This window comes from Cryptomeria japonica, chromosome 6, assembly GCF_030272615.1.
Source record: "Cryptomeria japonica chromosome 6, Sugi_1.0, whole genome shotgun sequence".
NCBI lineage: Eukaryota > Viridiplantae > Streptophyta > Pinopsida > Cupressales > Cupressaceae > Cryptomeria > Cryptomeria japonica.
Window position 1 is genome coordinate 563962480 of NC_081410.1, and position 23025 is coordinate 563985504.

The 23025-nt window shown below is 35.4% G+C and overlaps 1 protein-coding gene across 1 annotated transcript; it reads left to right on the top strand.

Moving 5' to 3' along the window:
* The first annotated feature begins 457 nt into the window (after positions 1-457).
* On the top strand, positions 458-12052 carry LOC131068044 (probable galacturonosyltransferase 14). Its single transcript, XM_058003248.2, has 6 exons — positions 458-1162; positions 1271-1326; positions 3158-3310; positions 9704-10285; positions 10855-11157; positions 11413-12052. The coding sequence occupies exons 1-6, from the start codon at positions 952-954 to the stop codon at positions 11707-11709; spliced, it is 1602 nt and encodes a 533-aa protein (XP_057859231.1). The 5' UTR covers positions 458-951; the 3' UTR covers positions 11710-12052.
* Positions 12053-23025: the final 10973 nt, after the last annotated feature.

Below are 23025 nucleotides of genomic sequence, written 5' to 3' on the forward strand. Positions count from 1 at the left end.
TCATAAATGACTCAGCTCCTATTTTGATACACTTAAAAACAGACGGTGCACATTTTCCAAAATCCATTAATATTATTGAGCAAACTTTTAGATTAAACCGTGTATATTTTTCATTTGACATTTTCACGTCGTGTGATCCGGAAATATCAATTGAAAAAACATACACAAAAAAATATACATCAAATAAAAAACATACACGGTTTGAATTCACTAGATGTAATCTGAACCGTCCAATAAAAAACATACACAATTTAATTCAAAAGTTTGCTCAGTAAACTTAAAAGCACTACTTATTTCTTAAAAAAAAAATCAATAAGAATAGTATCTATACGGATCAAAACATTTATTGAGAATGGAAAAAGAAATTAAATATTAACTAAAATTGTATCTAGACAGATCAAAACATTTAAATGAACCTTCCGCATTTAAATCTGAGTACGTAAATTATCACCAATTTGTAACAAAACACTACCACTTATCATGAAAACTCTGTTAATCCGCGGAATACATTACACAAATGCAAAGATCTAGTAACGTAGACAGAGGGAATTCAGAATTTAAAATTGGGGTCTAAGATTCTTGACAAGTAAAGGACGGTATTGCCACCAACTGATTCTCGTTTGATAGAATTCATTTACCTGCAACTTCCAATGTGTTTGGTGTGCATAGACTCGCTCCATATCTTCATCAGTTAGGGGACTTCACAACTACCAACAAAAAATTGCAATTCCTCCTCCTTTCTTGCTTTTCACTGCCACCCACCTTGCTTAGCAATGTGGATTCAGTTGTAGGTAACAACAACAATACTGTCGCTATTAAAAATGTCTACAGGGATTCCATTCTGTCAAAGCATTTATTGTGGCAGGACATTGCATTGAAAGAACAGTGAGATGAGCAGAATCCTGTGATCTGTACTTAATTTTCAACTTTTGCCTGCCATACATTTGTACAATGCAGCTTCACATATCGCCCAGCTTAAGGCACATCAGCATTTATACCACCAATGGGTTTTGGGGCTTCATGAAGGGGAAGGGCGCAGCGCGCCATGTTAAATACAGGAATCTCCTGTATTGTGTATTGATCTTCATATTTTTGATGCGCTTTGTGTTCATTCTGGCTGCTCTTGCCAGTTTAGATGGGACAAATGACTGTACTTCTCTAGGTGAGAGCCTGACTTCTTTTGGTTTTCCTTCAGGGGAAGTTTTGTCTTCTGATGCATTTGGGATTTGAACCTATGCCCTGCTGGGTTTTTTGGACTGTGATTGTGCAGTTTGCATTGGGAAGAAGTTGGGACCCGGACTCTTGGGAAGGACTAATAAAGCTCCTGTGAGTTTAAAGACATTGGTATTTATTTGGTTAGTTTGTAGCGTGTGAGATATGCATTGTTTATATGTTATGCTTGAAATTACAGGGGTTATTTGTGTTTCTATGTAGGTAGTTTTACTTTGGCTGTTTTTCTTGTTTTTCTTTCGATGCACCTGGCTTTAGCTTGGTTGGTTTGTTCATAGTAGGAATCGAAATTCTGTGTTACTCATTGGCATTCAATTGTGAGATTGGTTTCTGTTTCTGTGTGAAAATTGTTTAGTTTGGCTGCTTTGTTAATCCTGGAAACTGAATTTGCTCGCCAAAGAATTGAGCTCTGTGGTTTTAATTATATGCGCGGTCGTTATTTGGTTGGTTTGTAATGTGTAATCGTAGCCTTGGTGTCGCACTGTACATGTACTCAGGAATGATTTTTTATGGATTCAGATTGTAATGATATCATTTTATCAGCGTCCAGGAGACCAAATGGTCTGTGGAGCCCAAAGCCTATGCCGTGTTGTGATATAGGGTTTAGTTGTAAAAATTACACAGAGTGAAAAACAAGCAGCAAGTTCAAATTCCATGCCGGATGGTTTCTTTTTAGAGGGTAGACCTTTTGTTACTAATTTGGATTGCAAACTCCCTTGTTTTTACAAGTATCGCCTCTTCAAAGAGTGCAGTCAATGAATTAACCCTAAGGTGGGGACTTAGTTGGTCCAGAGCAATGCATGATGATTTATAATTCTGATTCTACCACCAGGTTTTGCAAAACAGACAAAATTTCTCTTACCAATCCTCCTTGTGTGTGGTCCCGTGATCTCATCTGAATTGAGTTCTATTGTGCCTCTGTAGTTTTGAAGGATGGGATTTATGATGTAAGTGGGTGTTTATTAGATCAAGCACTAAAGTTATAGTTTTACTGGGTAGTCTCTATTTCTATCTGAGTCGTTTATTTTGGCTGCTTTGTTTAAATCTCGTAGTGGGAACTGATATTGATGGTTATTAGATTGAACTCTGTATATTTAAGTAATAGAAATGTTTGTCTTTCTGTCTAGTCTGTTGTGCTTTGACTGGTTTATTCAGAGTGGGAACTGACATTGCATGTATGTTGGTCAGAGCCCTATAGTTTTTGGGCGGTTCTAATTTCTATTTGGATAGACTTATATTTACTTGTTCATCTTTAATGAAAACTGGAATTGGACCCAATTGTCCTCTAGGTAGTTTAAGTTTACTGAGGCAGGGGGGAGTTATAGAGTCTAAGCAAAACCTTGAAAAATAAAATAAAATTCTGAATTCAGAAATTTATTGGTTTGTGCTCTACGCGTAGCCCTAATAATATGGTTGGTTTCTGTTTCTATATTGATGATTTTACGTTGGCTGATTTGTTTTGGTGGAAACGGAAATTGAGTGTTCATTGGCTTGAGCTTTGTAGTTTATTAATGATATAGTGGGTTTCTGTTTCTATATCAGTGTTTTACTGGCTGGTAATAAAAAAGAATGGTTATATTGTGTTTTACTTTGGTTGCTTTGTTTATAATGGGAAACTGAACTAGGTTATATATGGGATTGAGGTCTGTAGTTTTAATTATATGTACGGATTCTGTTTCTATGTAGATGGTTTTGCTTTGGTTTGTTTAGAACGAAAACTGAAATTGGGTGTTTATTGGGTAGAGATCTTTAATTTTAATTACATGACCGCCATTTCTAATAGATATTTTTTTTGTTCTGCCTGGTTTGTCCACAGTGAAAACTGAATTTGGATGTCTGTTTGAATTGAGTCCTTAAATATCATTATATGATGGTTTTATTTTGCCCAGTATTTTTCATAGTGAAAACTGAAAGGGATTTTGTGCAGAGATTGGCAAAGGAGATATATGAGGTCCTGCAAGCAGAGAATGTCGAGATTCCAGAAGGTCTGCTCGTTCCGGACACATTTGAAAATTTTGTTGCTGATCTGAAGGCCAATCAGCATGATGCAAGGACGTTTGGTTTCAAGATTAGGGCCATGGTATGTTGATTCTCTGGCATGATTTTGTTGCTTTGGCACCAAAATTGTTGATTATCAAGTGTCATAGTTTTAGGTTATGATGAGGTCTGGTCTTCAAGTTATGGTTCTCTGCAATTATCATTACGGAAAAAAAATCCCACAAGGTTACACAAACCATTGCATTTATGAATTGAATAAACCATTGCATTTATGAATTGAATTGAATTCAAGTTTTATTTTGATTAAAATTGTCCCTAGTAATGAGAGCTTAAGTATCCTGTGTTGGAGTGGGCGAGATCAAACAGATGATTATGTTATTACTAAAGCTGTCAGTCTTTCCTTAATTAGTCTTACATATATATCCTAGAAATTGAAAATGTGAACCCAATGCTTGGGAATTGTTGGACTGGTATATCATTAGCTAAGGATTTTTCAAAGAGAGATTTAAAAGAAAATCAGAAATGCAAATGACATCCAGAACTACACTACTAATATAGAGAATCAGCACAACATGAGATAATCATGAGTTGGTCTGCAACAACCTTGTTAGAGCTTGAAATCTCACAAAGCTATTGGAAATACCTAACATGGCTAGAAAATGTTTTTTTTTTCTGATGAAAAAACTATCAGAAGAAACCATTTATGTATTAGAGGAAACATATTTTAAGTTTTATAAGCCCTGAAACTATTTCTGATGGCATTAAATATGAACTGAAATTACCAATTGACCAGTTCACTCATTCCTTCATATTGTCTTGTCCAAAGGTGCAGCTTCTTTATCATTCAAAGTGGACGTTGATCCACTTTTGTACAAGCAATACTGAACAGGGAGCTCATTGTTCCACATTTCAGACCAGTAGCAAATGTTTCATTATCAAATGTATCCAATGTGCCAGATAATATCCCCCTCTTTACTGGAAGTAAAGGTATGCTAGAAAATCCAGGCAAATGGGCAACTACTCTATGTTGGCAAGGCAAAATAATATGGAGCGATGGAATGATCAAAAGGTCGGGTAGTACTGCATGGAGGGCTGCAGAAAGGCAAGTTAAATATGTTCGTGCATGTACTACTCTTGGAGCTGCAGAAAGGCAAGCAAAATATATTCGTGCATTTACTACTCTTGGATATATTCAAGAGTAGTACATGCAGTCAGTTCACTTGGCACTCATTTCATCTAGGTGATTCTCACAAGGGTGAAATATTGAGAGTTCTCAAAAGGTCATTGACCAATACTATTCTCAAGCATGCTCAACCCTCGAGTTTCCCCCAAGGCCAAGCCCACTTAGCTTACTACCCCATTTGCAAAACCTTGAACAAATGTTGTGCTTCATGAACCATTCATTAGAAAGCCCCTTTAGCTCATCCATTGACAAGTGAGGTGTACTTTTTGCAGTGTCTGAAATTATGATGTTTTATTAGGATTCAGCTGCATTGTTTTGAGTCAATAACCTATTTTTCATGACTAGTGGTTCACATTAACCCATCTATTATGAGCATGAATGTTTCACTTGGTTATGTCTAGGTGATGCCATAGGGGTGAAGCATCTGGACTTCCTTGGACGTCACCTATCCCAGTACTACTTTTACTCTAGGGCACTTAACTATGAATTTAAAATTTTAACCCCAATATCAAGCTCATTTAACTTGCTACCCAATTCGCAAAACCTTTAGCAAATGCTCTGCCTTATGAACGAGTCATTATATAACCCCTTAAGCTCATCCATTGACAAGTAGGAGCTATTTTTTGTGATGTGTCAAATTGTGATTTATTATTAGGATTCAATTATATAGTTTTTGAGTCAAACTCATTGATCCATATTTCGTTAGTAGTGGTTCACATGAAATAGTTCACTTAGCACTCATTGCATCTTGGTGATGCTCATAGGATTGACTTCCTATTAGGTCACTCATCCCAGTAGTATTACTACTCTCAAGTGCACTTAACATGGAGTTTACCTCAAGACCAAGCCTACTTAACTTGCTACCCCATTTGCAATACTTTTAGCAAGTATTGTGTCATATGCACCATTCATTATATAACCCCTTAGCTCATCTATTGACAAGTAGGAGGTATTTTTGTATTGTGTCAATTTATTATGTTTTAGTAGGATTCAACCATGCAGTTTTTGAGTTTGACTCATTGACCCATATTTAATGAGTAGTGGTTCACATGAACCCAACTCTCATGAGCATTAATGGGTCACTTTCCACTCACTGCATTTAGGTGAATGCTTATATGAGTGAAGTATTGGGACTTCTTGAGAGGTCACCCATCTCAATGCTACTCCAACTTAGGTGCACTTAACCATGCAGTTTCCCCCAAGACCAAGCCCATTTAGCTTGCTACCCCATTTGCAAAAATTTAAAAAAAATATGTGTCTTATGAACCATTCATTCATTGTAGAGCCCCTTTAGGTCATCCATTGACAAATAATGGTAATTTTTGTAGCGTATCAAAACAGTACCTCCTTTAGCTCATCCATTGAATGATGCTTTGACACACTACAAAAAATACCTTGTACTTGTCAATGGATTAGCTTAAGGAGTGCTAGAATGAAAGGCTCATAAGGAACAACACTTGTTGAAGGTTTTGCAAATGTGGTAGCAAGCTAAGTGGGCTTGGTATTGGGGGAAAATCCATGGTTACGTACACTTGAGTCAAAGTATAACTGGGATGGGTAACTTATCAAGGAGTCCTAATGCATCAAGGTGAAATATTCATGCTAATATGAGATAGATTCATGTGAATCACCACCCATGAAATATGGTTAAAGAATTTGACTTAAAAACTATGCAGTTAATAAAATACTAAGTTATTGGTTCAGGTTCAGGCATGCGAACCTGGTTTGTGGGTTCGGGCAAAAAATTTTTTGCCCTTTGGATTTGTGGGTTGGGTTCGTCATATATATATATATATATACAAAAATTTAAAGAAATATACAGAATTATAAAACTAAATACATTTGATACTATGATACTTCATCATTGATCAATGCCAAATGGCAATTGATAGTTCAGAATTGAATTGGAAGATGGAACAATGCAAAATGGCAGAAGAAGACAGCAAAGGGTAGTTGGTATGCCTCAGGCAAACCCTGGGCAAACTCAGGGCGAACCCCAGCGGAAATCCGAGCCCGGATGAACCCGGTTCAGGTGCAGGGACCAAAACCAGCGAACCCAGTAACTGATATCAAACATAATATAATTTGACATACTATGATAAATACCTTCTTTTTGTCAAAATTATAATAATTGAAATGTTTGAGCTTCGTATAATGCAAAATAAGCTATATTGAGACTACTTTATATGTGCTTCTGAAAAATTGTTTTTCACATGCACATCCATCAAGGGAATTTCTGTTTCATTGTACCTTGCCATGCAGACAATCTTCAAACTGAAGCCATGGACATAACATTGGATTCTTAAGCTTGGAGCTTTAATCACAAAACCTTTATAGGAAGCCTTGTAAGTAAAGGCCAGAAACACGGATGTAATTGGAAGTAACGATAGATGATTTGGAGTGTGTCGGCTTCCTATTGCATTCAACATGTTGCATCTGTATACCACGATTCCTAAGCTATCATTAACGAGTGCCAATGACTTGGAATGCAATAGTAAAATGCTATTTAAGGTTTCTTCATTTCTTTCCAAATTTCGAGAAAATATTCTTGATATACATGTTAAGCCAAATTAAAAACTAAAATCAGGTAATGGGTGAAAAACTCAGAATGTTTCAACATAAAACCTTATCATTACCATTATTCATGCACATTGTTCATCTTTGGAAATTTAATTAAGAATGTTGCACATAGTCAATCAAAGCTGTCCCATTGTTCACCATGAGTTTCATCTATTCAAGATCTTATTTGACAGGCTTAAGATTTTATTCTCTAACAATTTGTAATCCAATCTTGTTTCTTGCTTTTCCATACCTTTATTATAGGTTAAAGTTCTCTAACTTCTGTAGTATAGACTCTTGTTTTATCTAATGCTCTTGAATTTTTGTTGCCTGTTTTTTGATATTTTTAATGATTCTTCTAGGCAAGAAGAGCATTTTTATCAAAAAATTACAATCAAGCTTTGCATCTTATTATAGCTGAATTTGTACTATTATTTAATCATATAAAATGTTTTGAAAATTTGAAGCATTGCTTAAACTGTTTTACAGAGCACATATTTTCCTCTTATATTGCAGGGACAAAAATAAAGTTCTAACTTTTTTGAGCCCTAGAAAGTGGTATCTAACAATTTTAGTGAAGAGATTTAATGTAACGTGCATGTGTCCTCGAACAATACGTCTTGCATTAACCTGTACTTCTTAATTGTTCTTGACAATGGTTATAAGATATGGAACAGAGAACTAGGCGGGCCATTCAGGGCACTATAGCAAGGCCAGATCATTTAAAAATATATGTATCTACAGGAAAAGAGGGGAAGGCTAGATAGAGTATTCAATGCCTAGGGCATTACATTGTTTAACATAGGAGACTCCTAACTCCTGATCCATATGTGGTGTCATTTAAAATTATGCCTTCTATTAATTTATTCCTCTTAACAACTTTATTAGTATCAACTACTGTAAGCTGTGAATTAGTCTCTATCCAGAAGGGCCAGCCCATAAAGACATAAAATCCTCAAACTTCGAAGGAATAATTGGAATTCGCCATGCACATGTGAAGAGATGAAGTAGCAAGGAAATCACACTTAATGATCTAGAATTTAGGGGATGGTGATTATTCCACGATATTGAATCTAAAAATTTGGTATGTCATTGAGAATTGTATGACCATGCAGATGCTTTATTATCATTCTGTGATGAATTCTTGTTTAAGAAGCTAGCATAAATTTTGAAAACTGAATTTATAAATTATTCTGTCAAAGAATGTAGGCAAATTCTAGGTGTGGTTAAAGTTACATTGAATTTTGGGTATGGCTAAAGTACCAAATTGATTTCTGGGTGTGGCACAGCCCCATGGACAATGCCAGGTAGGATATTAGCTCATGGGTACCACAAAGGGAATTTACCAATAATTTTTTTTTTTTCATTTTTTATAATGAAGGTTTAGGATGCAAGATTTCTATTCACCATTATCCTTCTATTGAAAGTAAGTCCTTCCATGGTAAGTATGTTACCATCATAAAGCTAAACAACACCAGTCTTCTGTGTGAAGTTAGTTCAGGTGCTAAAGATCAAACTTCTAGTTCTAGCATTTGCTCCAATTATCCTAGATTAAATTTCTGCAGCTTCAGAAATCATTTTCTGTTGTACAGGAATAGATTAACGTAGATTAAGTGATGGTTGTTTTACTTTTGGATACAGTCAAGAGCCTGGGATATCTAATAATGATTTGTTTCTGTTATAGTGCCATTAGAAAAATCGTGGAGGAGGATAAAAAATGAATATATTTCATAGATAACAACACCAAGAACCAAAATACCTTGGAAATATATACATGTATTTCCTGTCAAATAATTTGGAAAGATCAGAGACTGTAGTTGCCTTTGAGATTTATAGCATCATACGTAAGAAACACCTTACCCTGACAGATTGAGATTCCTTTCCCACTCCTTTTCAGATTAGCGTTCTATCCTCTCTGTCCATGAACGTTGTCCTGGTGCCCAAATAACTACAGGATACACATTGGAAAAAAGTGCTCAGTCTGAGGGCACAATTCAAAATTTACATTCCTGTAGATAGATGTTATTTAGTTTCCATCTTTTGAGATATAGACGCCAAAGAATTATGGTCAATGCTGTGGGTAAACATGCTGGGGAATTGACCCTATAAGTGATGCTTATACATATTATGCTGCTGAGGTTTTCTTTGAGTTGCATTCAAGGCATCATCTTGTCTAATTTCTATTTATAAGTTCTTTTAATAAATGCTCTTGTTTTGATCAAATAATCATATTCATTTAAGCGTTTCTCCATATATAATTTAAACATAAGAGATTAAATTATAATCTGAAAAATCACTTCTATTAGACCAAAGTTGTTTATGTTAATTGGAAAAAGATAGGAGAAGATTGAATTTTTATAATTTATGAACAAGCATCCCAAAATTGCTTAGATTTTCTTGGAAAACATAGAAGAAGATTAATTTTTTATAATTTATGTACACGTGACCATGCACAATTGTATTTATTGCACTAATGAGATCTAAGAACATCCTTCAAATCAAGCCAGCTTTGCACTATTCTAGGTTGAACCAAAGAAAGAACTCAAACACATAGAAGTAGATCAGATTCCAATACAAACCATTTAGAGTAGGAATAGGGTAAGATTGAATTCACATGATCTCATGGTGACAGAGTGTGTTAATTATATTTTGGATATGCTAAAACAATTGATGGAAATTTTGCCATGCTGTAAGATTTCTACTAGTTAAATAATGATTGGGAACTCTTTTCAGGTGGAGCAACTGGAACAGAAGAGGCGGTATGCAAGGATGCAGGAAATATTGTATAGACATATTGCAGCAAGCAGCATCCCCAAAGGTCTGAATTGTCTTTCTCTAAGGCTGGCAGATGAATATTCCTCCAATGCAAAGGCTCGGAAGCCGCTACCTTCACCTGAATTGGTTCCCTGTCTTATTGACAACTCGTATCAGCATTTTGTTTTGGCAACTGATAATGTACTTGCAGCATCTGTGGTAGTCTCATCAGCTGTGAGGAACTCTGTCAACCCAGAAAGGATAGTCTTTCATGTTATTACAGATAAGAAGACATATGCACCAATGCATGCCTGGTTTTCTTTGCATCCTCTTCCTCCTGCAATTATTGAAGTGAAAGGCCTACATCAATTTAAATGGATGACGAAAGATAACATCCCTGTTTTGAATGCCATGAAGAAGGATCACGAAATTAGAAGACACTATGATCATGACAGTGCCAATGGAACGAGCCCTACTCCCACTTTCATGGCAGCTAAACTTCAAGCGCAAAGTCCTAAATACTTCTCAATAATGAACCACATCCGCATATATCTTCCAGAGGTAAAACTTTCATTCACTAGTCATTTTTCCTTAAAAGGTGCAAATTATTACTTCCTATGCTTTTCTTCTATAATATTTCATGTATATCATAGCCTTCTCTAAAAGGTTGCAGCTAATTATGGTAGGCATGCATTCAAAAATTACAAGTGCAAACCCATAGGATAAACAGGATCCCATTGCTTTGGTTGGAAAATGATTCAATTGAGGGATCAAGATTTATTATATCCTGAACACCAGTGGCTTGTTGAGGCAAAAACATTGTGTTTTAGAACTAGTAAGACAATGATAGCACCAAAGTCTCATGAAACATATTGTGGGGCTCATGTGCTTTGGTTGTTGCAGCCGATTGCTGCGTAATATTTTACAAGAACAAATTAAAATTTGGATGCACACTTCTGGTGAATGGGTAGTTTTAAACCCCCCTCCAAGTTAGCCATACTGAAGTCAACTTTATGCACTACAGAAATAATGATTCTTGGTGTATAATTTTCCACTAATTAATACAATGGAGCCATATTCTTCATGAACTTGAGAACCTGATAGTGTTTTTCTTGACTGTTTGTGGACAGCTTTTCCCGGACCTTCAGAAGGTGGTTTTTCTGGATGATGATGTTGTGATACAGTCTGACCTGTCTCCACTGTGGGATATTGACCTTCATGGCAAGGTAAATGGAGCAGTGGAAACATGTCGGGGAGATGACTCTTGGGTTATGTCAAAGAGATTCAGAAGTTACTTCAATTTTTCTCATCCTCTCATAGCAGAGAATTTTGATCCAGAGCAATGTGCATGGGCATATGGGATGAACATCCTTGATCTACAAGCTTGGAGGAAGACTAATATCAGAGAGAATTACCATTTCTGGCTAAAGAAAGTAAGATCAATTTTTAGATTTTATATTGTTTTTGAGGAATTAAAATCTTCACTTTAAGAACTGGATGTAAGCAATCAGTCCTAAAAAGCTGCAATTATAAAAGTCTCCACTTTTTGTAAGATACCCAAAATCATTGCAAGCTTGCATAACATGTTCTCTCTTTGATTCGATATTTCCCTCAAGAGGGTCCAAACATTAGAAAGTAGCAGACAGTTGTATCCAGACAAATACTAATTTTCTCGCTTGTTTTTGCAGAATCTAGATTCTAATCTAAGGCTCTGGCGCATGGGGACTCTGCCACCAGCACTAATTGCATTTAATGGGCTTGTTCATCCTATTGATCAATCTTGGCATATGTTAGGATTAGGCTATCAGCCTGAAACCAATTTTGACAATATCCAGAAAGCTGCTGTCATTCACTATAATGGCAGGGCAAAGCCATGGCTGGACATAGCCTTTCCTAAGCTGAGGCCTTTGTGGGCAAAATATGTAGATTTTTCAGATGATTTTATCAAACGTTGTAATATAGTAGATTCTGAACTCTCAACATAACTACTTCCATTCAATCTTTGTTTGGTGGTCAGCTCTCCAAAACAAGGATGAATAATAGGCAAATGATAGGTCTTCCTGTAGATTGTATAGATTGATCGGGTGTAAGTATCAGATGAGCCTTGTTCATTCTCCCAATTGTCATTATCTTTCTGGTTTTTTGCAAGATTTCTTTTGTATATGTGAACGGGGGGATTTGATCCAAGAGTAAAGTTTATCCTTAATGAACACATTCGGAAAAATTATGTTCGAGCATTCACTTAGCAATCCAAAAACATACGGGTTATATGTTTTGAAAACTTCACTGTTTATTTTGTAATGTTTATCAAGGGAATTATGTTGCTGCTCCTGTGTTTACTTTACCCTTAATCACATCTACATGCCCCTAATATATATGATTTTTTGAAGTTATTAAATGTATTTAGGCTTGAGTTTTGATTTTTTTTTTTAATTTGAAATTTTATCATTTTTGTCTTTTTTTTCTTTTCTGTTTGAAAAGCTGCAAAGATCAAAAGGCAAGGGGAAATTGAGTTGAACTGCTTTCTTTCAATACATTGCAGAAGTATATCTCTGAATTGTAGAGTTCCAAATGAGAGTGCATTTTGAATGAAGAAGAATATAAACTAGATTTTTTTAAATATAGGCATGCTAGTATCTTAAGCTTAGCTGTCATTACAAATTAAACATATAATATAATCATAAAATATAATCTAATTTTACTTTTTTATTTAGATATAATATCATGATATTTCCCCCTCTAATATAATGAATTATAAAATAACTTTTTTTTTTCTTCTGTCCTAAGAACTTTTTTCTTCTTCTGTCCTAAGAACCAATTGACACTCAATACATTTAACACTTTGGAGTCAACTGTAAAGTTGGTGAACATTGTTAATATTTATTTATATTTCATTTTTTGAAATTAAAATATGTGAAATTTTATTATTTTTATATCACCTCTTTTTTTTTTTTCCATTTTGAAAAGTAGTAAAGATTAAAAAAGCAAGGGTGAATTTGAATTGAATTTCTCTCTATTAATACATTGTAGAATTATATCAATACATTGGAGAGTTTCAAACGAGAGTAGATTTTGATTGAAGAAGAATATAATTATCCTTAATATTAATTTGGAAAAAGAATATAATTGTCCTCAATATTAATGTATCAAATTTAATCAACAGTTTGTAAAATATGTAAGAAAAGCTCTTTGATGGATGTAAATATAGGTATGTCAATAAGTGCATCAAGATGGAGGACCTAAAGGAGGTCTTAAGATGCGATTTTTCCTTTTGAAATTAGCGAAGTTCGATTTTGGATGATAAATTGAAGATAGTTACACTCAAAATTTGAAGATGCAACAAGAACAAAAATTGTAGTGCTTCAAATATACTTTCTAAACTATTGTTTTTCTTGAAATGGTGGAGACCAAAGGTTTCAAAATGGGGTCCACATAAAGTGTTCACATTTTCATCAAAAAAACATAACATAGCATTTGGTGTAGCCCCCCTAAAATGTTAACTTTTTGTAGTATTTCAAAAATCACTTTAGTGAGAAATTAGCTAACACCATATAGTTTGCGCTAGATTTTTCAGCTATTTATTAATCAATATATGATTTATTAATTTTCGAAGTTGACGTATTCTGGAAAACGAAAAATTGAGCATGCTCCCCCCTAAATATTTTGAAAACTAATCAAAAATCATTTTTTAGTAGTGTAAAATGGAGTCTAGTTTTTAAAACTTGTAATTTGTTTTAAAATTTGATGAACGAGTAAATTATTGTACCCAAAATACGACATTGATTTTTGACAAAAAAAAAAGACACTAACAAAAGAAATTAAAGATGAAAACTTTAACACACTTAAAACATGAAAAATAACATGGTTAGATAGCTAAGAAAGAGCTTAATGTCATTGTAGTATTTTTTAAAATTTGCATTGAAACACATGCAATCTTGATGGAGAGCATGCTAAAAAATGTGTGAAATTTTTTTACTTTTTAAAAACCACATCCTTAGGCATGAAATGGTTGTCCAACCCTTTGCATTGGATGCCCAAGGTAAATGCCAATGCAAACAATAACATGAGCGTGTTATAACGATTACATTTTGGGAAATAAGAATTTTTTTTACTCCCCATCATTCTTTTCAAGTCAATCTCATTCTCTTCATCAGAATATATACATAAAATATAACATTTAAGTATAAGTCACATTTCAATATGTGTTTTTCCTTTCTTGTATTTTAAGATATATTTCATGTATATTGGTAGGATGTTTGAGAGTGGTTTTAGATCTCTAGGAGTTATAATGCAAACTCTAGGTTTTAGGAGATCTTATAAATTTTTATATACACAAATTTCAATAATCAATAGTTTTCTATCAACATTCTCTTGCTCTCTCTATCTCACTCTCTTTATTTCCCTTGAGCTATAGACTTCTCTTGCTCCCTATCACTCTTCAATTATCTCCTCTACCTCTCTATCTCACTCTCTCCTCTCTCTTCCAAGATCTAGACCTCTCTCTCTCTCTCTCTCTCTCTCTCTCTCATCCTTCACTTTCTACTATCTATCTCTTCTCTCTCTCTCTCTACACACCTCCCCCTCACTTCCTCCTTACCTCTATTTCTCTACATACATCTCTCTATATCTCTCTCTACATACCTTTATCTCTATCCCTCCCTACCTATATTTCTTTACATACATCTCTCTCTCTCTCTCTCTCTCTCTCTCTCTCTCTCTCTCCACTTCTTTATCTCTCTCTACCTCTCCATCCCTCCCTCTTTCTCTCTACCTATCCATATCTCTCCACTTCTTTCTATCTTCCCTCTCCCTCTCTCTCTCTCTCTCTATCTATCCATGTCACTCTTTCTTTATCTCCCCTCTCCATCTCTATACTTCCCTCTCCCTCCCTCCCTCTCTACTTTTATCTCCCCTAACTCTCTACCATCTTCTCCATACTATTCTCTCTCCCCTTCCCTCATTACTTACCTTTATCTTCCTTCTCTCTCTACATCCATTTCGATTTCTTCATCTCCACTTCTATCTCTTTCTCATTCCATCCCTACTTATCTCTATATCCACTCACCTCTCTTCATACATCTCTCTCTCTCTCTCTCTCTCTCTCTCTCTCTCTTGCCACTTCTCTCTATCTCACCCCCTCTTTCTCAATACTTACCTCTCTCACCCTTTGTACATCTCTTGCTACTTACCTCTCCCTCTCCACTTATCTCTATTTCCCCATCACCCTTTCTCTCTCTACATACCTATCCCTCCCCCCTTCCTTTTATCTTTAGGTTTGAGTGTATAGGGTTTAGGGTTTAGTTAAGGGTATAAGGTATAAGGTTTAAGATTGAGGTCGAGGGTATATGGTATAGGGCTTAGGGTTGAGGGTATAGGGTTTAGAGTTGAGAGTATATGGTATAGGGCTTAGGGTTGAGGGTATAGGGTTTAGAGTTGAGGGTATATGGTATAAGGTTGAGTATAGAGGGTATATGGTTTAGTGTTGAGGGTATAGGTTTTATGGTACATAGTGTATAGGGTATAGAGTTTCAAGGGTATAGTTAGTTGAGAGTATAGTGTTTAGGGTTGATTGTATATGGTTTAGGGTTGAGGTTATAAGGTATATTAATGTTAGGTTTTAAGGTTTAACACCTAGGATTTAGGAATTTAATTAAAAAATTAGGTATTTTTTTATATATTAATGCCAGGCTTTAGGGTTTAATATTGTAGTGCCATAAAAATTGTAACCCCTTACAATTTCACACTCCTTTTTGGGCCCTTGCTTTAGTGTGCCTCCTCGTAAGTCATTTTCACCCTATATTGGCCTTATCTCATTCAAACTATCACCATATGCTCATGAGGTGACCTGATCCAATGTCCTAAGCTTGTGCACTCTGTAACCACCTTTATTTTGCTCTTTTATAGGTGGACTAAGGTACCTAGCCCCATAGTGACCCCAAAAGGGGCCCAAATTCAGAGTGTTGGTTCCTTCCATTTGTGATCTGGTCTCGATTTTTTGATATGATCATTGGAACTCGACCTAAAATTGAAAATAACCTGAGAACCCTATATAAGGAAATCATTAATCACTCATAAAGTCTAATTCATTCTCTTCATCACAATTCAAGAGTTCTAATTTATTCAAAAGCATATATGAGTACAAGGAGCATTAAGCTACAATAATCTATCTTCAAGTTTGATTTCATGAGTGATTATGTTAAAATTTATTCATTTTATCGTATCAACACTTGAAGGACTTATATAAAGAGCATTACATCATCATTGTTATCAACTCTAAGATATAATCTAGTGAATTTTGTATTTCCTTTCAAATTTAGCCTTTCCCTACTAGGGGTAATCTCTCTCCTAATCATCATTTATTGTAGTGGAGGTTAATTCTTACATGGGGGTTTACTTAGTAAAACCTCTACACAGTAGTACAACATTTCCCTTCTTTTCTACATGCATGTTACAAATTTGACAGTGGAGGGTTTCAAATTTGTAGAGAGAAGACTGAATTCCATATTTTGAATAGGCGAAAAGTAGTGAACACATCATAAATTTAGCATACAAAATTAGTGCAGTATAGTAAATCGTATCCCTTTACAATTTCACACTCACCATGGACTCACTTTTGTTATAAACCTAATGTACCTAATTCAAGCCTGATTGTGCTTAATTTTATTATTATTGTAGAAACTTGGTGCAATCCCCTACTCATGACCTTTGTTTTGGCTCAAAATGCTAGGACTTGGGCACCTAGTGTCCATATACAAGTAGTTTGGCTCCAAATTTTAAATTACAACAATCAACTTTGTCAGTAGCGAGAAATTTCTCCTCAATATCAACCTCTTGAATTCCAAACCATACTAAAGATATTATTCCCCTAATTCGCAACCTCCTTTTCCTTTGTTGGTTTCAATAATATGTGCTTCATACAAAGTGCTTCTCCTTCATTGAGTCTCTCTACACCATTGAATGATGTGTTTGTCCTTGAACTTCCTTTGACAACATGATTTCTCACCTTGATTCTTCATCTTGTGCTACTTTGGCATGCTTATGGAAATTTTAACATTTGATACACCACTTCAACACATTAGATGTATGTTTCTAATACGATTCTCCCCCATCCTAGCATTATTCCTTGAGAGGAATCTCTTCTCATTTAAATCTTGGAAAAGCCTTACAATATGATTTACTCACTTATGCAAGTTTGCAAAGACCTTTCCTTGTCACCTATGATGTGTTTCTTATTGCATACACAAACCTTCATATATTTGATGTAGTGATCTTCTATGTCCTAGATTATAACTTAAGTTTACATTTATCTTGCACTAGTAAGCTTCCTCCATAGACTTAGGAGTCACCCTTCTAAACTCATCCTACATTTTTAGTCACAAAAATTCATATATCTTATGATTTTCTCTACGCCTCCCTTCATAAACACTAGAGATGACCCTCAATGACCTCCTCTCATCAATCTTCATCACCCTCATCCATGTGCACCTCGAGTTCCTTATCATTACTTGAGTTTTTATTTCTCTTCATAGAATATTTTCTCTTTCATTCTTACTTGTAGATACCTTATCTTATCCTCTAGTTTTAATACCCTTGCTCTATTTGTCATTTGATTTCTCACACATTCTCTACACCACTCTCACTCTCTACACCTTCTATGTAACATCTTGTGTGGGAAGACATTTTTTCTTTCATATATCCATGCTCAATCTTATGTTCAGTCCATTTCCTAGATATCTATTCATAAAAGCTTCAAAATACGAAGTTGTTCCTCTTTAACATTGATGTAGGAGCATCCCCAATTCTTGGCAATCTTGCATCAACCAAAAACATTTCCTTTTCAGTTTGTTTTCTGTTTTGTAGTTTCAACATTTCTTTCTATATTTTTTTGCATTGGCTCACCGGATCTTTCGAAGCTGGATTTTGCTTGAGGACATGATCATCTTCCTTATTCCTAAACCGTGAAGCATTTGGATCATTTTTCGGCTTGAGTTATCGATTCTCGATTCTGAGACATTTTTTTGGCTTAGAACCGCTTGGACCTATTTGCTATTGGTGAATCTTGCAGACCCTTTTTGTAGCTTGCAGAGCCCCTGTTCGTGGATTCCAATGTTCCTTGGCATGTGGCCAACCTTCCCTTTGATCTGCACTTCATCCTTTGGATTTTCTAGGAGAATCTCTTTGGAGGAGGCCCACCTGTTGGTTTTACACATTTGATCTTGTTCTTCGACATTTGATCCCTTTTGGGTCGATTGGATCTTCTTGGATCATATAATTCATTCTAATTGACCATTAGAGATTAGTCAGATAGTCAGATAGAACATAGAAGTTAGATCTTAAGTTTTGGTGGTCCGAAGTTGACCTGTTCTGTAATTGAGCATGTATGTGGTAGGCCAGTGAGCCGAATCTTGTAACCCGGATGTTACCGGTTATTTGTAATCAATTTTCATGATCTAATTCATTTAGTTCTACATTGCCTCCATCATATCCTCTTGTTTCCATTGTGTTTACTCTTGCTCCCTAGTCCGGATTGATCTCTTGGAGGTCCCTCCTACTGGTGACTGTACCATACATTATCTTTTGGTTATGATGCATACTCAATCCAAAATGGAACCACTTATCCTATCTTGGTGCCGACATCTTTTTGATTACTATATTCCATACACTTAATCAATCACCCTAATCATTGTGATCTCTTAGTTAAAAACGTGGCTAGTGAAAAATCCAAAATCCTACTTCAGCGCCATTGTAACTCTCAAACCCACATGAGATTCATTGCTTATGAGCCAATGCATAAAAGAATCAATGACAAGAGAAAAAGGGAATATCAAAAGATCAAAAACATGATCATGAAACAAATATCAACAAAAGCAAAATGCAATGAAATGCAATATCAAAATTCTCGGCTTTGGGAACATGTGAGTAACTCCATCAGGGCTATGGACACTTGGTCAACAATGGAGCAATATTCGTGAGATTACAACGATAACCTCGTCGAGACTATGGATGCTCGCTACTAGCGAGGCTCTATCCAAGATGCTATGAAGTCAGGGTAACTCCACTAATACATTTGGTCTAGAATTCCGACAGAGGTTTCCGACAGAGAAGGTATATTGTGACCAAATTTGATTTTTTTTTAAGAAATACCCAAATTTTTCGGAATTCCGATGGTAATTTCACATTTGGTTTTGATGGAGAAGGCATTAGCAATGAATTTTTAAATTTTTTTTCAAAACAGTGCCCGCGTTCATCGAAATTTTGACAACGGACATTATACTTAAAAAAAAACAAAAGAGGGCAAGTCATTTGTGCATTCAATCCCGCGCAGGCTTCCACATCGACCTCAACCCATGGAAAGATCAAACGACACACTCACCATTCGAGGTATTTTCGCACACTCACCATTCGAGGCAGAATCTTCACCTTCATTTCAGATTTGCATAATATGAGGAATTGTTGAATCTTCACCTTCATTCATTGAATCTTCAGATTTGCATAATATTTGCATGAGGAATTTAGGATTTGCATAATATGAGGAATTGCTTGGGTAGAATCTTCACCATTCGAGGTAGGTGAATCTTCACCTTCATTCATTGATTTTCATATATGAGGAATTGCTTGTGTCCCACCCATTGCTTGAGCTATGCACTGCATTTCACAACTACCCGTGCTTTGCCGTTCCTAGGTCAACATCATTGGAAGTCTTTTAATGTTTCCCCCATGCCTTGGTTGTCAATTTTTAGTCTTCCCCTTTTGCCATCATGAATTCTATACGGACTGGAGGGAAATCAACCTCTCTTTCTCTTTTCTCTCTCTCCCACCCTGCCCCTACCATGGCACTAGGACGTATACACAGTGAAGAACGAGCTAACCAGTTAAAGGATCAACCTTTCGCAGGTAGCATTGATGAGTTTCCAGTTCTCATTAGAAGATAGAGTAGGAGAGGCCATTGTCAAACTATTTTTGTAGTTATCAACCACACCCCCTTTAACAGTGAGGTAGTTCCAGATAGTTACTTAAATTTTTCATGTTTTATGTTAAGGTCTTTAGCTTGAAAACCATCTTCCTTTTCTACTATTTTTTTTGTCTATTGTGTTTCCTTACACATTTACAAATGTGTGTGAGAGTCATCTTGAACCATTTCTAGGGAGGTATCTAGCAAAGGAAGCTTCATAACATTAGAGTTTGTGTTAATATGTTCCAAACATAAATGTAAATAAAAAATTGACAAATATACCTCAATTTTGAAATGCTTGGCATGAAGTTCCACACAAGCCTTAATGTTTCTAGAACATGTTAATGTATGCTTTCATCATGGAAAAACATAATGTAGTTGATCATAACTGATGTAACAAAGTTGTATCTTTGAATGCCTTGTTCCTTGATTATAGATCTATGCTCAATTGATTTGAATTGCTTGATTGAAAAATTGGTAGATGTGGGTTGGAGTTGATAGGGGTTTGAAATGAGAAATAGACTTGTATCTATATGCAACTTGCACCTTTTCAAATTGAACTTTTGTGAAAGTCCAAATTTGGAGAGGAAATTCCTACTATTTGTGAATCCAACATTCATCTTTCAAATTTTAGGTCCAGTTTCCATGAATAAGGGTTCCCAATACCCTAGTCCTAGAAAATTGAGCCATGAGGAACATCATGAATAAGGGAATGAACCAAATTTATAGAAACATTCTCAAACCTAAGTACAATTAGGCATAAATAAGGCACAACCACTAAAGTGAGTCCAAACCTAGTGTATATTTATAAAGAGATACAACTTATGATGCAATACTTAGCCCCCTCTTAGCAAGAGTATGAAATTATGCTCATGTACTCTTTGGAAAATATGGAGAAACGAAATATTCTTTCACCAAGATATTGAAGAGTCAAGATGACTACAAGTTTGGAAAGGTGGTAGCTCCCAAGACTTATGATATTGTCAATCTACAATATTGAGATAAAAGGGAAGTACAAAGTGAGTAATATGAGTAACATTGGTAACACACATGGAGCATGCAAAACAAAAAGTTATGACATTTAGAACTAGTAAGATTCATATATTCTCACTAGGAACCATATCAAAAAGACAAGGCATAGATCTAGGACTAGTAAGATCCTTATATAGTTACTAGGAGTCATGTCAGAGACACATAAATGCATGATACCCAAGTCAATAAGATCCTATAATACTTAGTCATAGATCACATTCTAACAACAAATAGAAGGTCATATCTTGGTAACCTAACCAGTCCATGAGTAGTAGCTAAAAATGTTATCAAAGATAGGTTATGTTAGGAGCCCCAAGAACCTATAATGTGTCTTATAATGGGTGTTGAAAATAATCTACACTCAAGCCAACAATGGAATGGTAAGAAAGGGGGTAGTAGCTCAATGGTAGAGAAATTTATTAACAAATAGAATGCCTTAAGTTGGATTCCTAGCTATTTTATGAGTATTAGCTTAACATTTTCATGCGTAAATAACATATACTCCCACCTCTACCATAGATCCAACTTCCACCATTTCTCCTTCCACAACCTCTAGTCACCTTCATGTACCAAAGCCACTAGTGCCACACCTTTAGTACTTACATCCTTCACTTATCATCCACCATATGGCCTATTTATCAAATTTATTTCTTCTACATGTAAAAGCCATATGCACAAGATGGAATGACAATCGGTAGATGTAAAAGCCATATTCCACAACCTTTGCTAATATCCTTTTTGCCAGTGCCAAAATGTGAGGTTTGTAACATGATGCGACATCCATCAAAGCATAATAGAGAGGAGATTTCTAACAAGATGGCAGATCAAACAATGTAGGAAAGCATCGGTTAAAAATAAATACAAGATTGTAGTTTATAGAGTTTGGTAAAAGGGGCAATGAACAAACATAACACTACTTTGGAAGGCTGCAAAGATGGTGCGTGGCACAATATAGAGACAGGCTATGCAAGAAACAAGAATAGAAAAGACCATAAATATAATTGCCATGTGTTTGATCAAATCAATAACTATCTAAAAAATTGAAACGCTAGGGAGAGACATTAAATGTGAAGAGGATTGATGTGCATGGAGATTGTTAATTGCATATTTGAATAAATATTTTATTGTAATATTTATGTTAGTTCAATTTGTGTGAAAGATTTACCCTCTTTGGGGGCTGCCATACCATTCAAATATTCATGTATTGGGACTTGATTGTGAAAGTTTGAGGCCCATTAGGAAAAAAATTGTCATTTTGCCATGACAACTTTTGCATTTCTTGTAGCAACTTCTTAAAAATATGGTTGGAAAGTTAGTTTATGGTGGTTTGAGGTTGTAACCCACTTGGATGGGAATAAATAGGCCTTTGGCATGCACATCCTAAGGGTTCTATGGTGGAGGGATATATGGTATACCAAACTACGATGTACATTTCTGAATATCTTCCTAAGTTTGCAGCAAAGATCCACGTGGATCGCATTTGGGATCCCAACCCCATTAACAAATTCGAAGGGGAGTACTTGACAGGGAAAGGTAGATTGAGGAAAGTGAGAGGTAATTATAAGATGTTATTGTAGTTAATTAATTCTTAATCTTCAAAATAAATCGGTTGTAAGACGTCTATTTATTTTTTGTATAGTTGGTCCAGAGTGGGATGCACTACATTTGTATATTGCAAACAATCTTGATTGGATGATGGTATGGATTGAATGTTGTCAACATTCTGGTCGCACATTAACATGGGAAGGTGTGGCTTCATTGTTTAAAGAAGCTTATCGTAATGGAGATTCCAATGTTACGCAAAGGGAAATTGAGTTAGCATATGGTTTAAGAGATAAACAAGTATGTATAAATTTATTAATCACCCATATGTTTATCAACTCACAAAGAAATAATTTTTACATGTTTGACATATCGCAAGTCAAACACCACAACGCTATGTGCTGCAATGGTCATAAATTTCGCATCAAAAAGTTGGATGACATGAAGAAAACTTGTGATTCCGGCATCACTGCAGTCTTTGAGGTGACAAATATTTCATCGAGAAATGACATACATCCTCAAGAGTCTCAAAATAGATACTATGGCATTTTGGATGATATACTTGAGTGCGACTTTAATTCCTTCAAATTAGTTTTGTTCGTCGTCAAATGGTACAGCTACGATTGAATAAAAATGATCCTAATAGAACTGTTATTGAACATGATAATGGTTTTACAATGGTCAATACAAGGTCATTTGAACCAGTTGGGGATGAGCCCTATGTTCTTCCAAGCCAATGTGAGCAGGTATTTTACTTAGAGGTTCCACATAAACC

What these genes read in the sequence shown, in the direction of transcription:
- LOC131068044 (XM_058003248.2), top strand. Translation starts at nt 952, where the DNA reads ATGCAGCTTCACATATCGCCCAGCTTAAGGCACATCAGCATTTATACC. An exon ending in AAATGACTGTACTTCTCTAG is followed by an intron (nt 1,163 to 1,270) that starts GTGAGAGCCTGA and finishes GTGATTGTGCAG; the next exon opens with TTTGCATTGGGAAGAAGTTG. An exon ending in GAAGGACTAATAAAGCTCCT is followed by an intron (nt 1,327 to 3,157) that starts GTGAGTTTAAAG and finishes GATTTTGTGCAG; the next exon opens with AGATTGGCAAAGGAGATATA.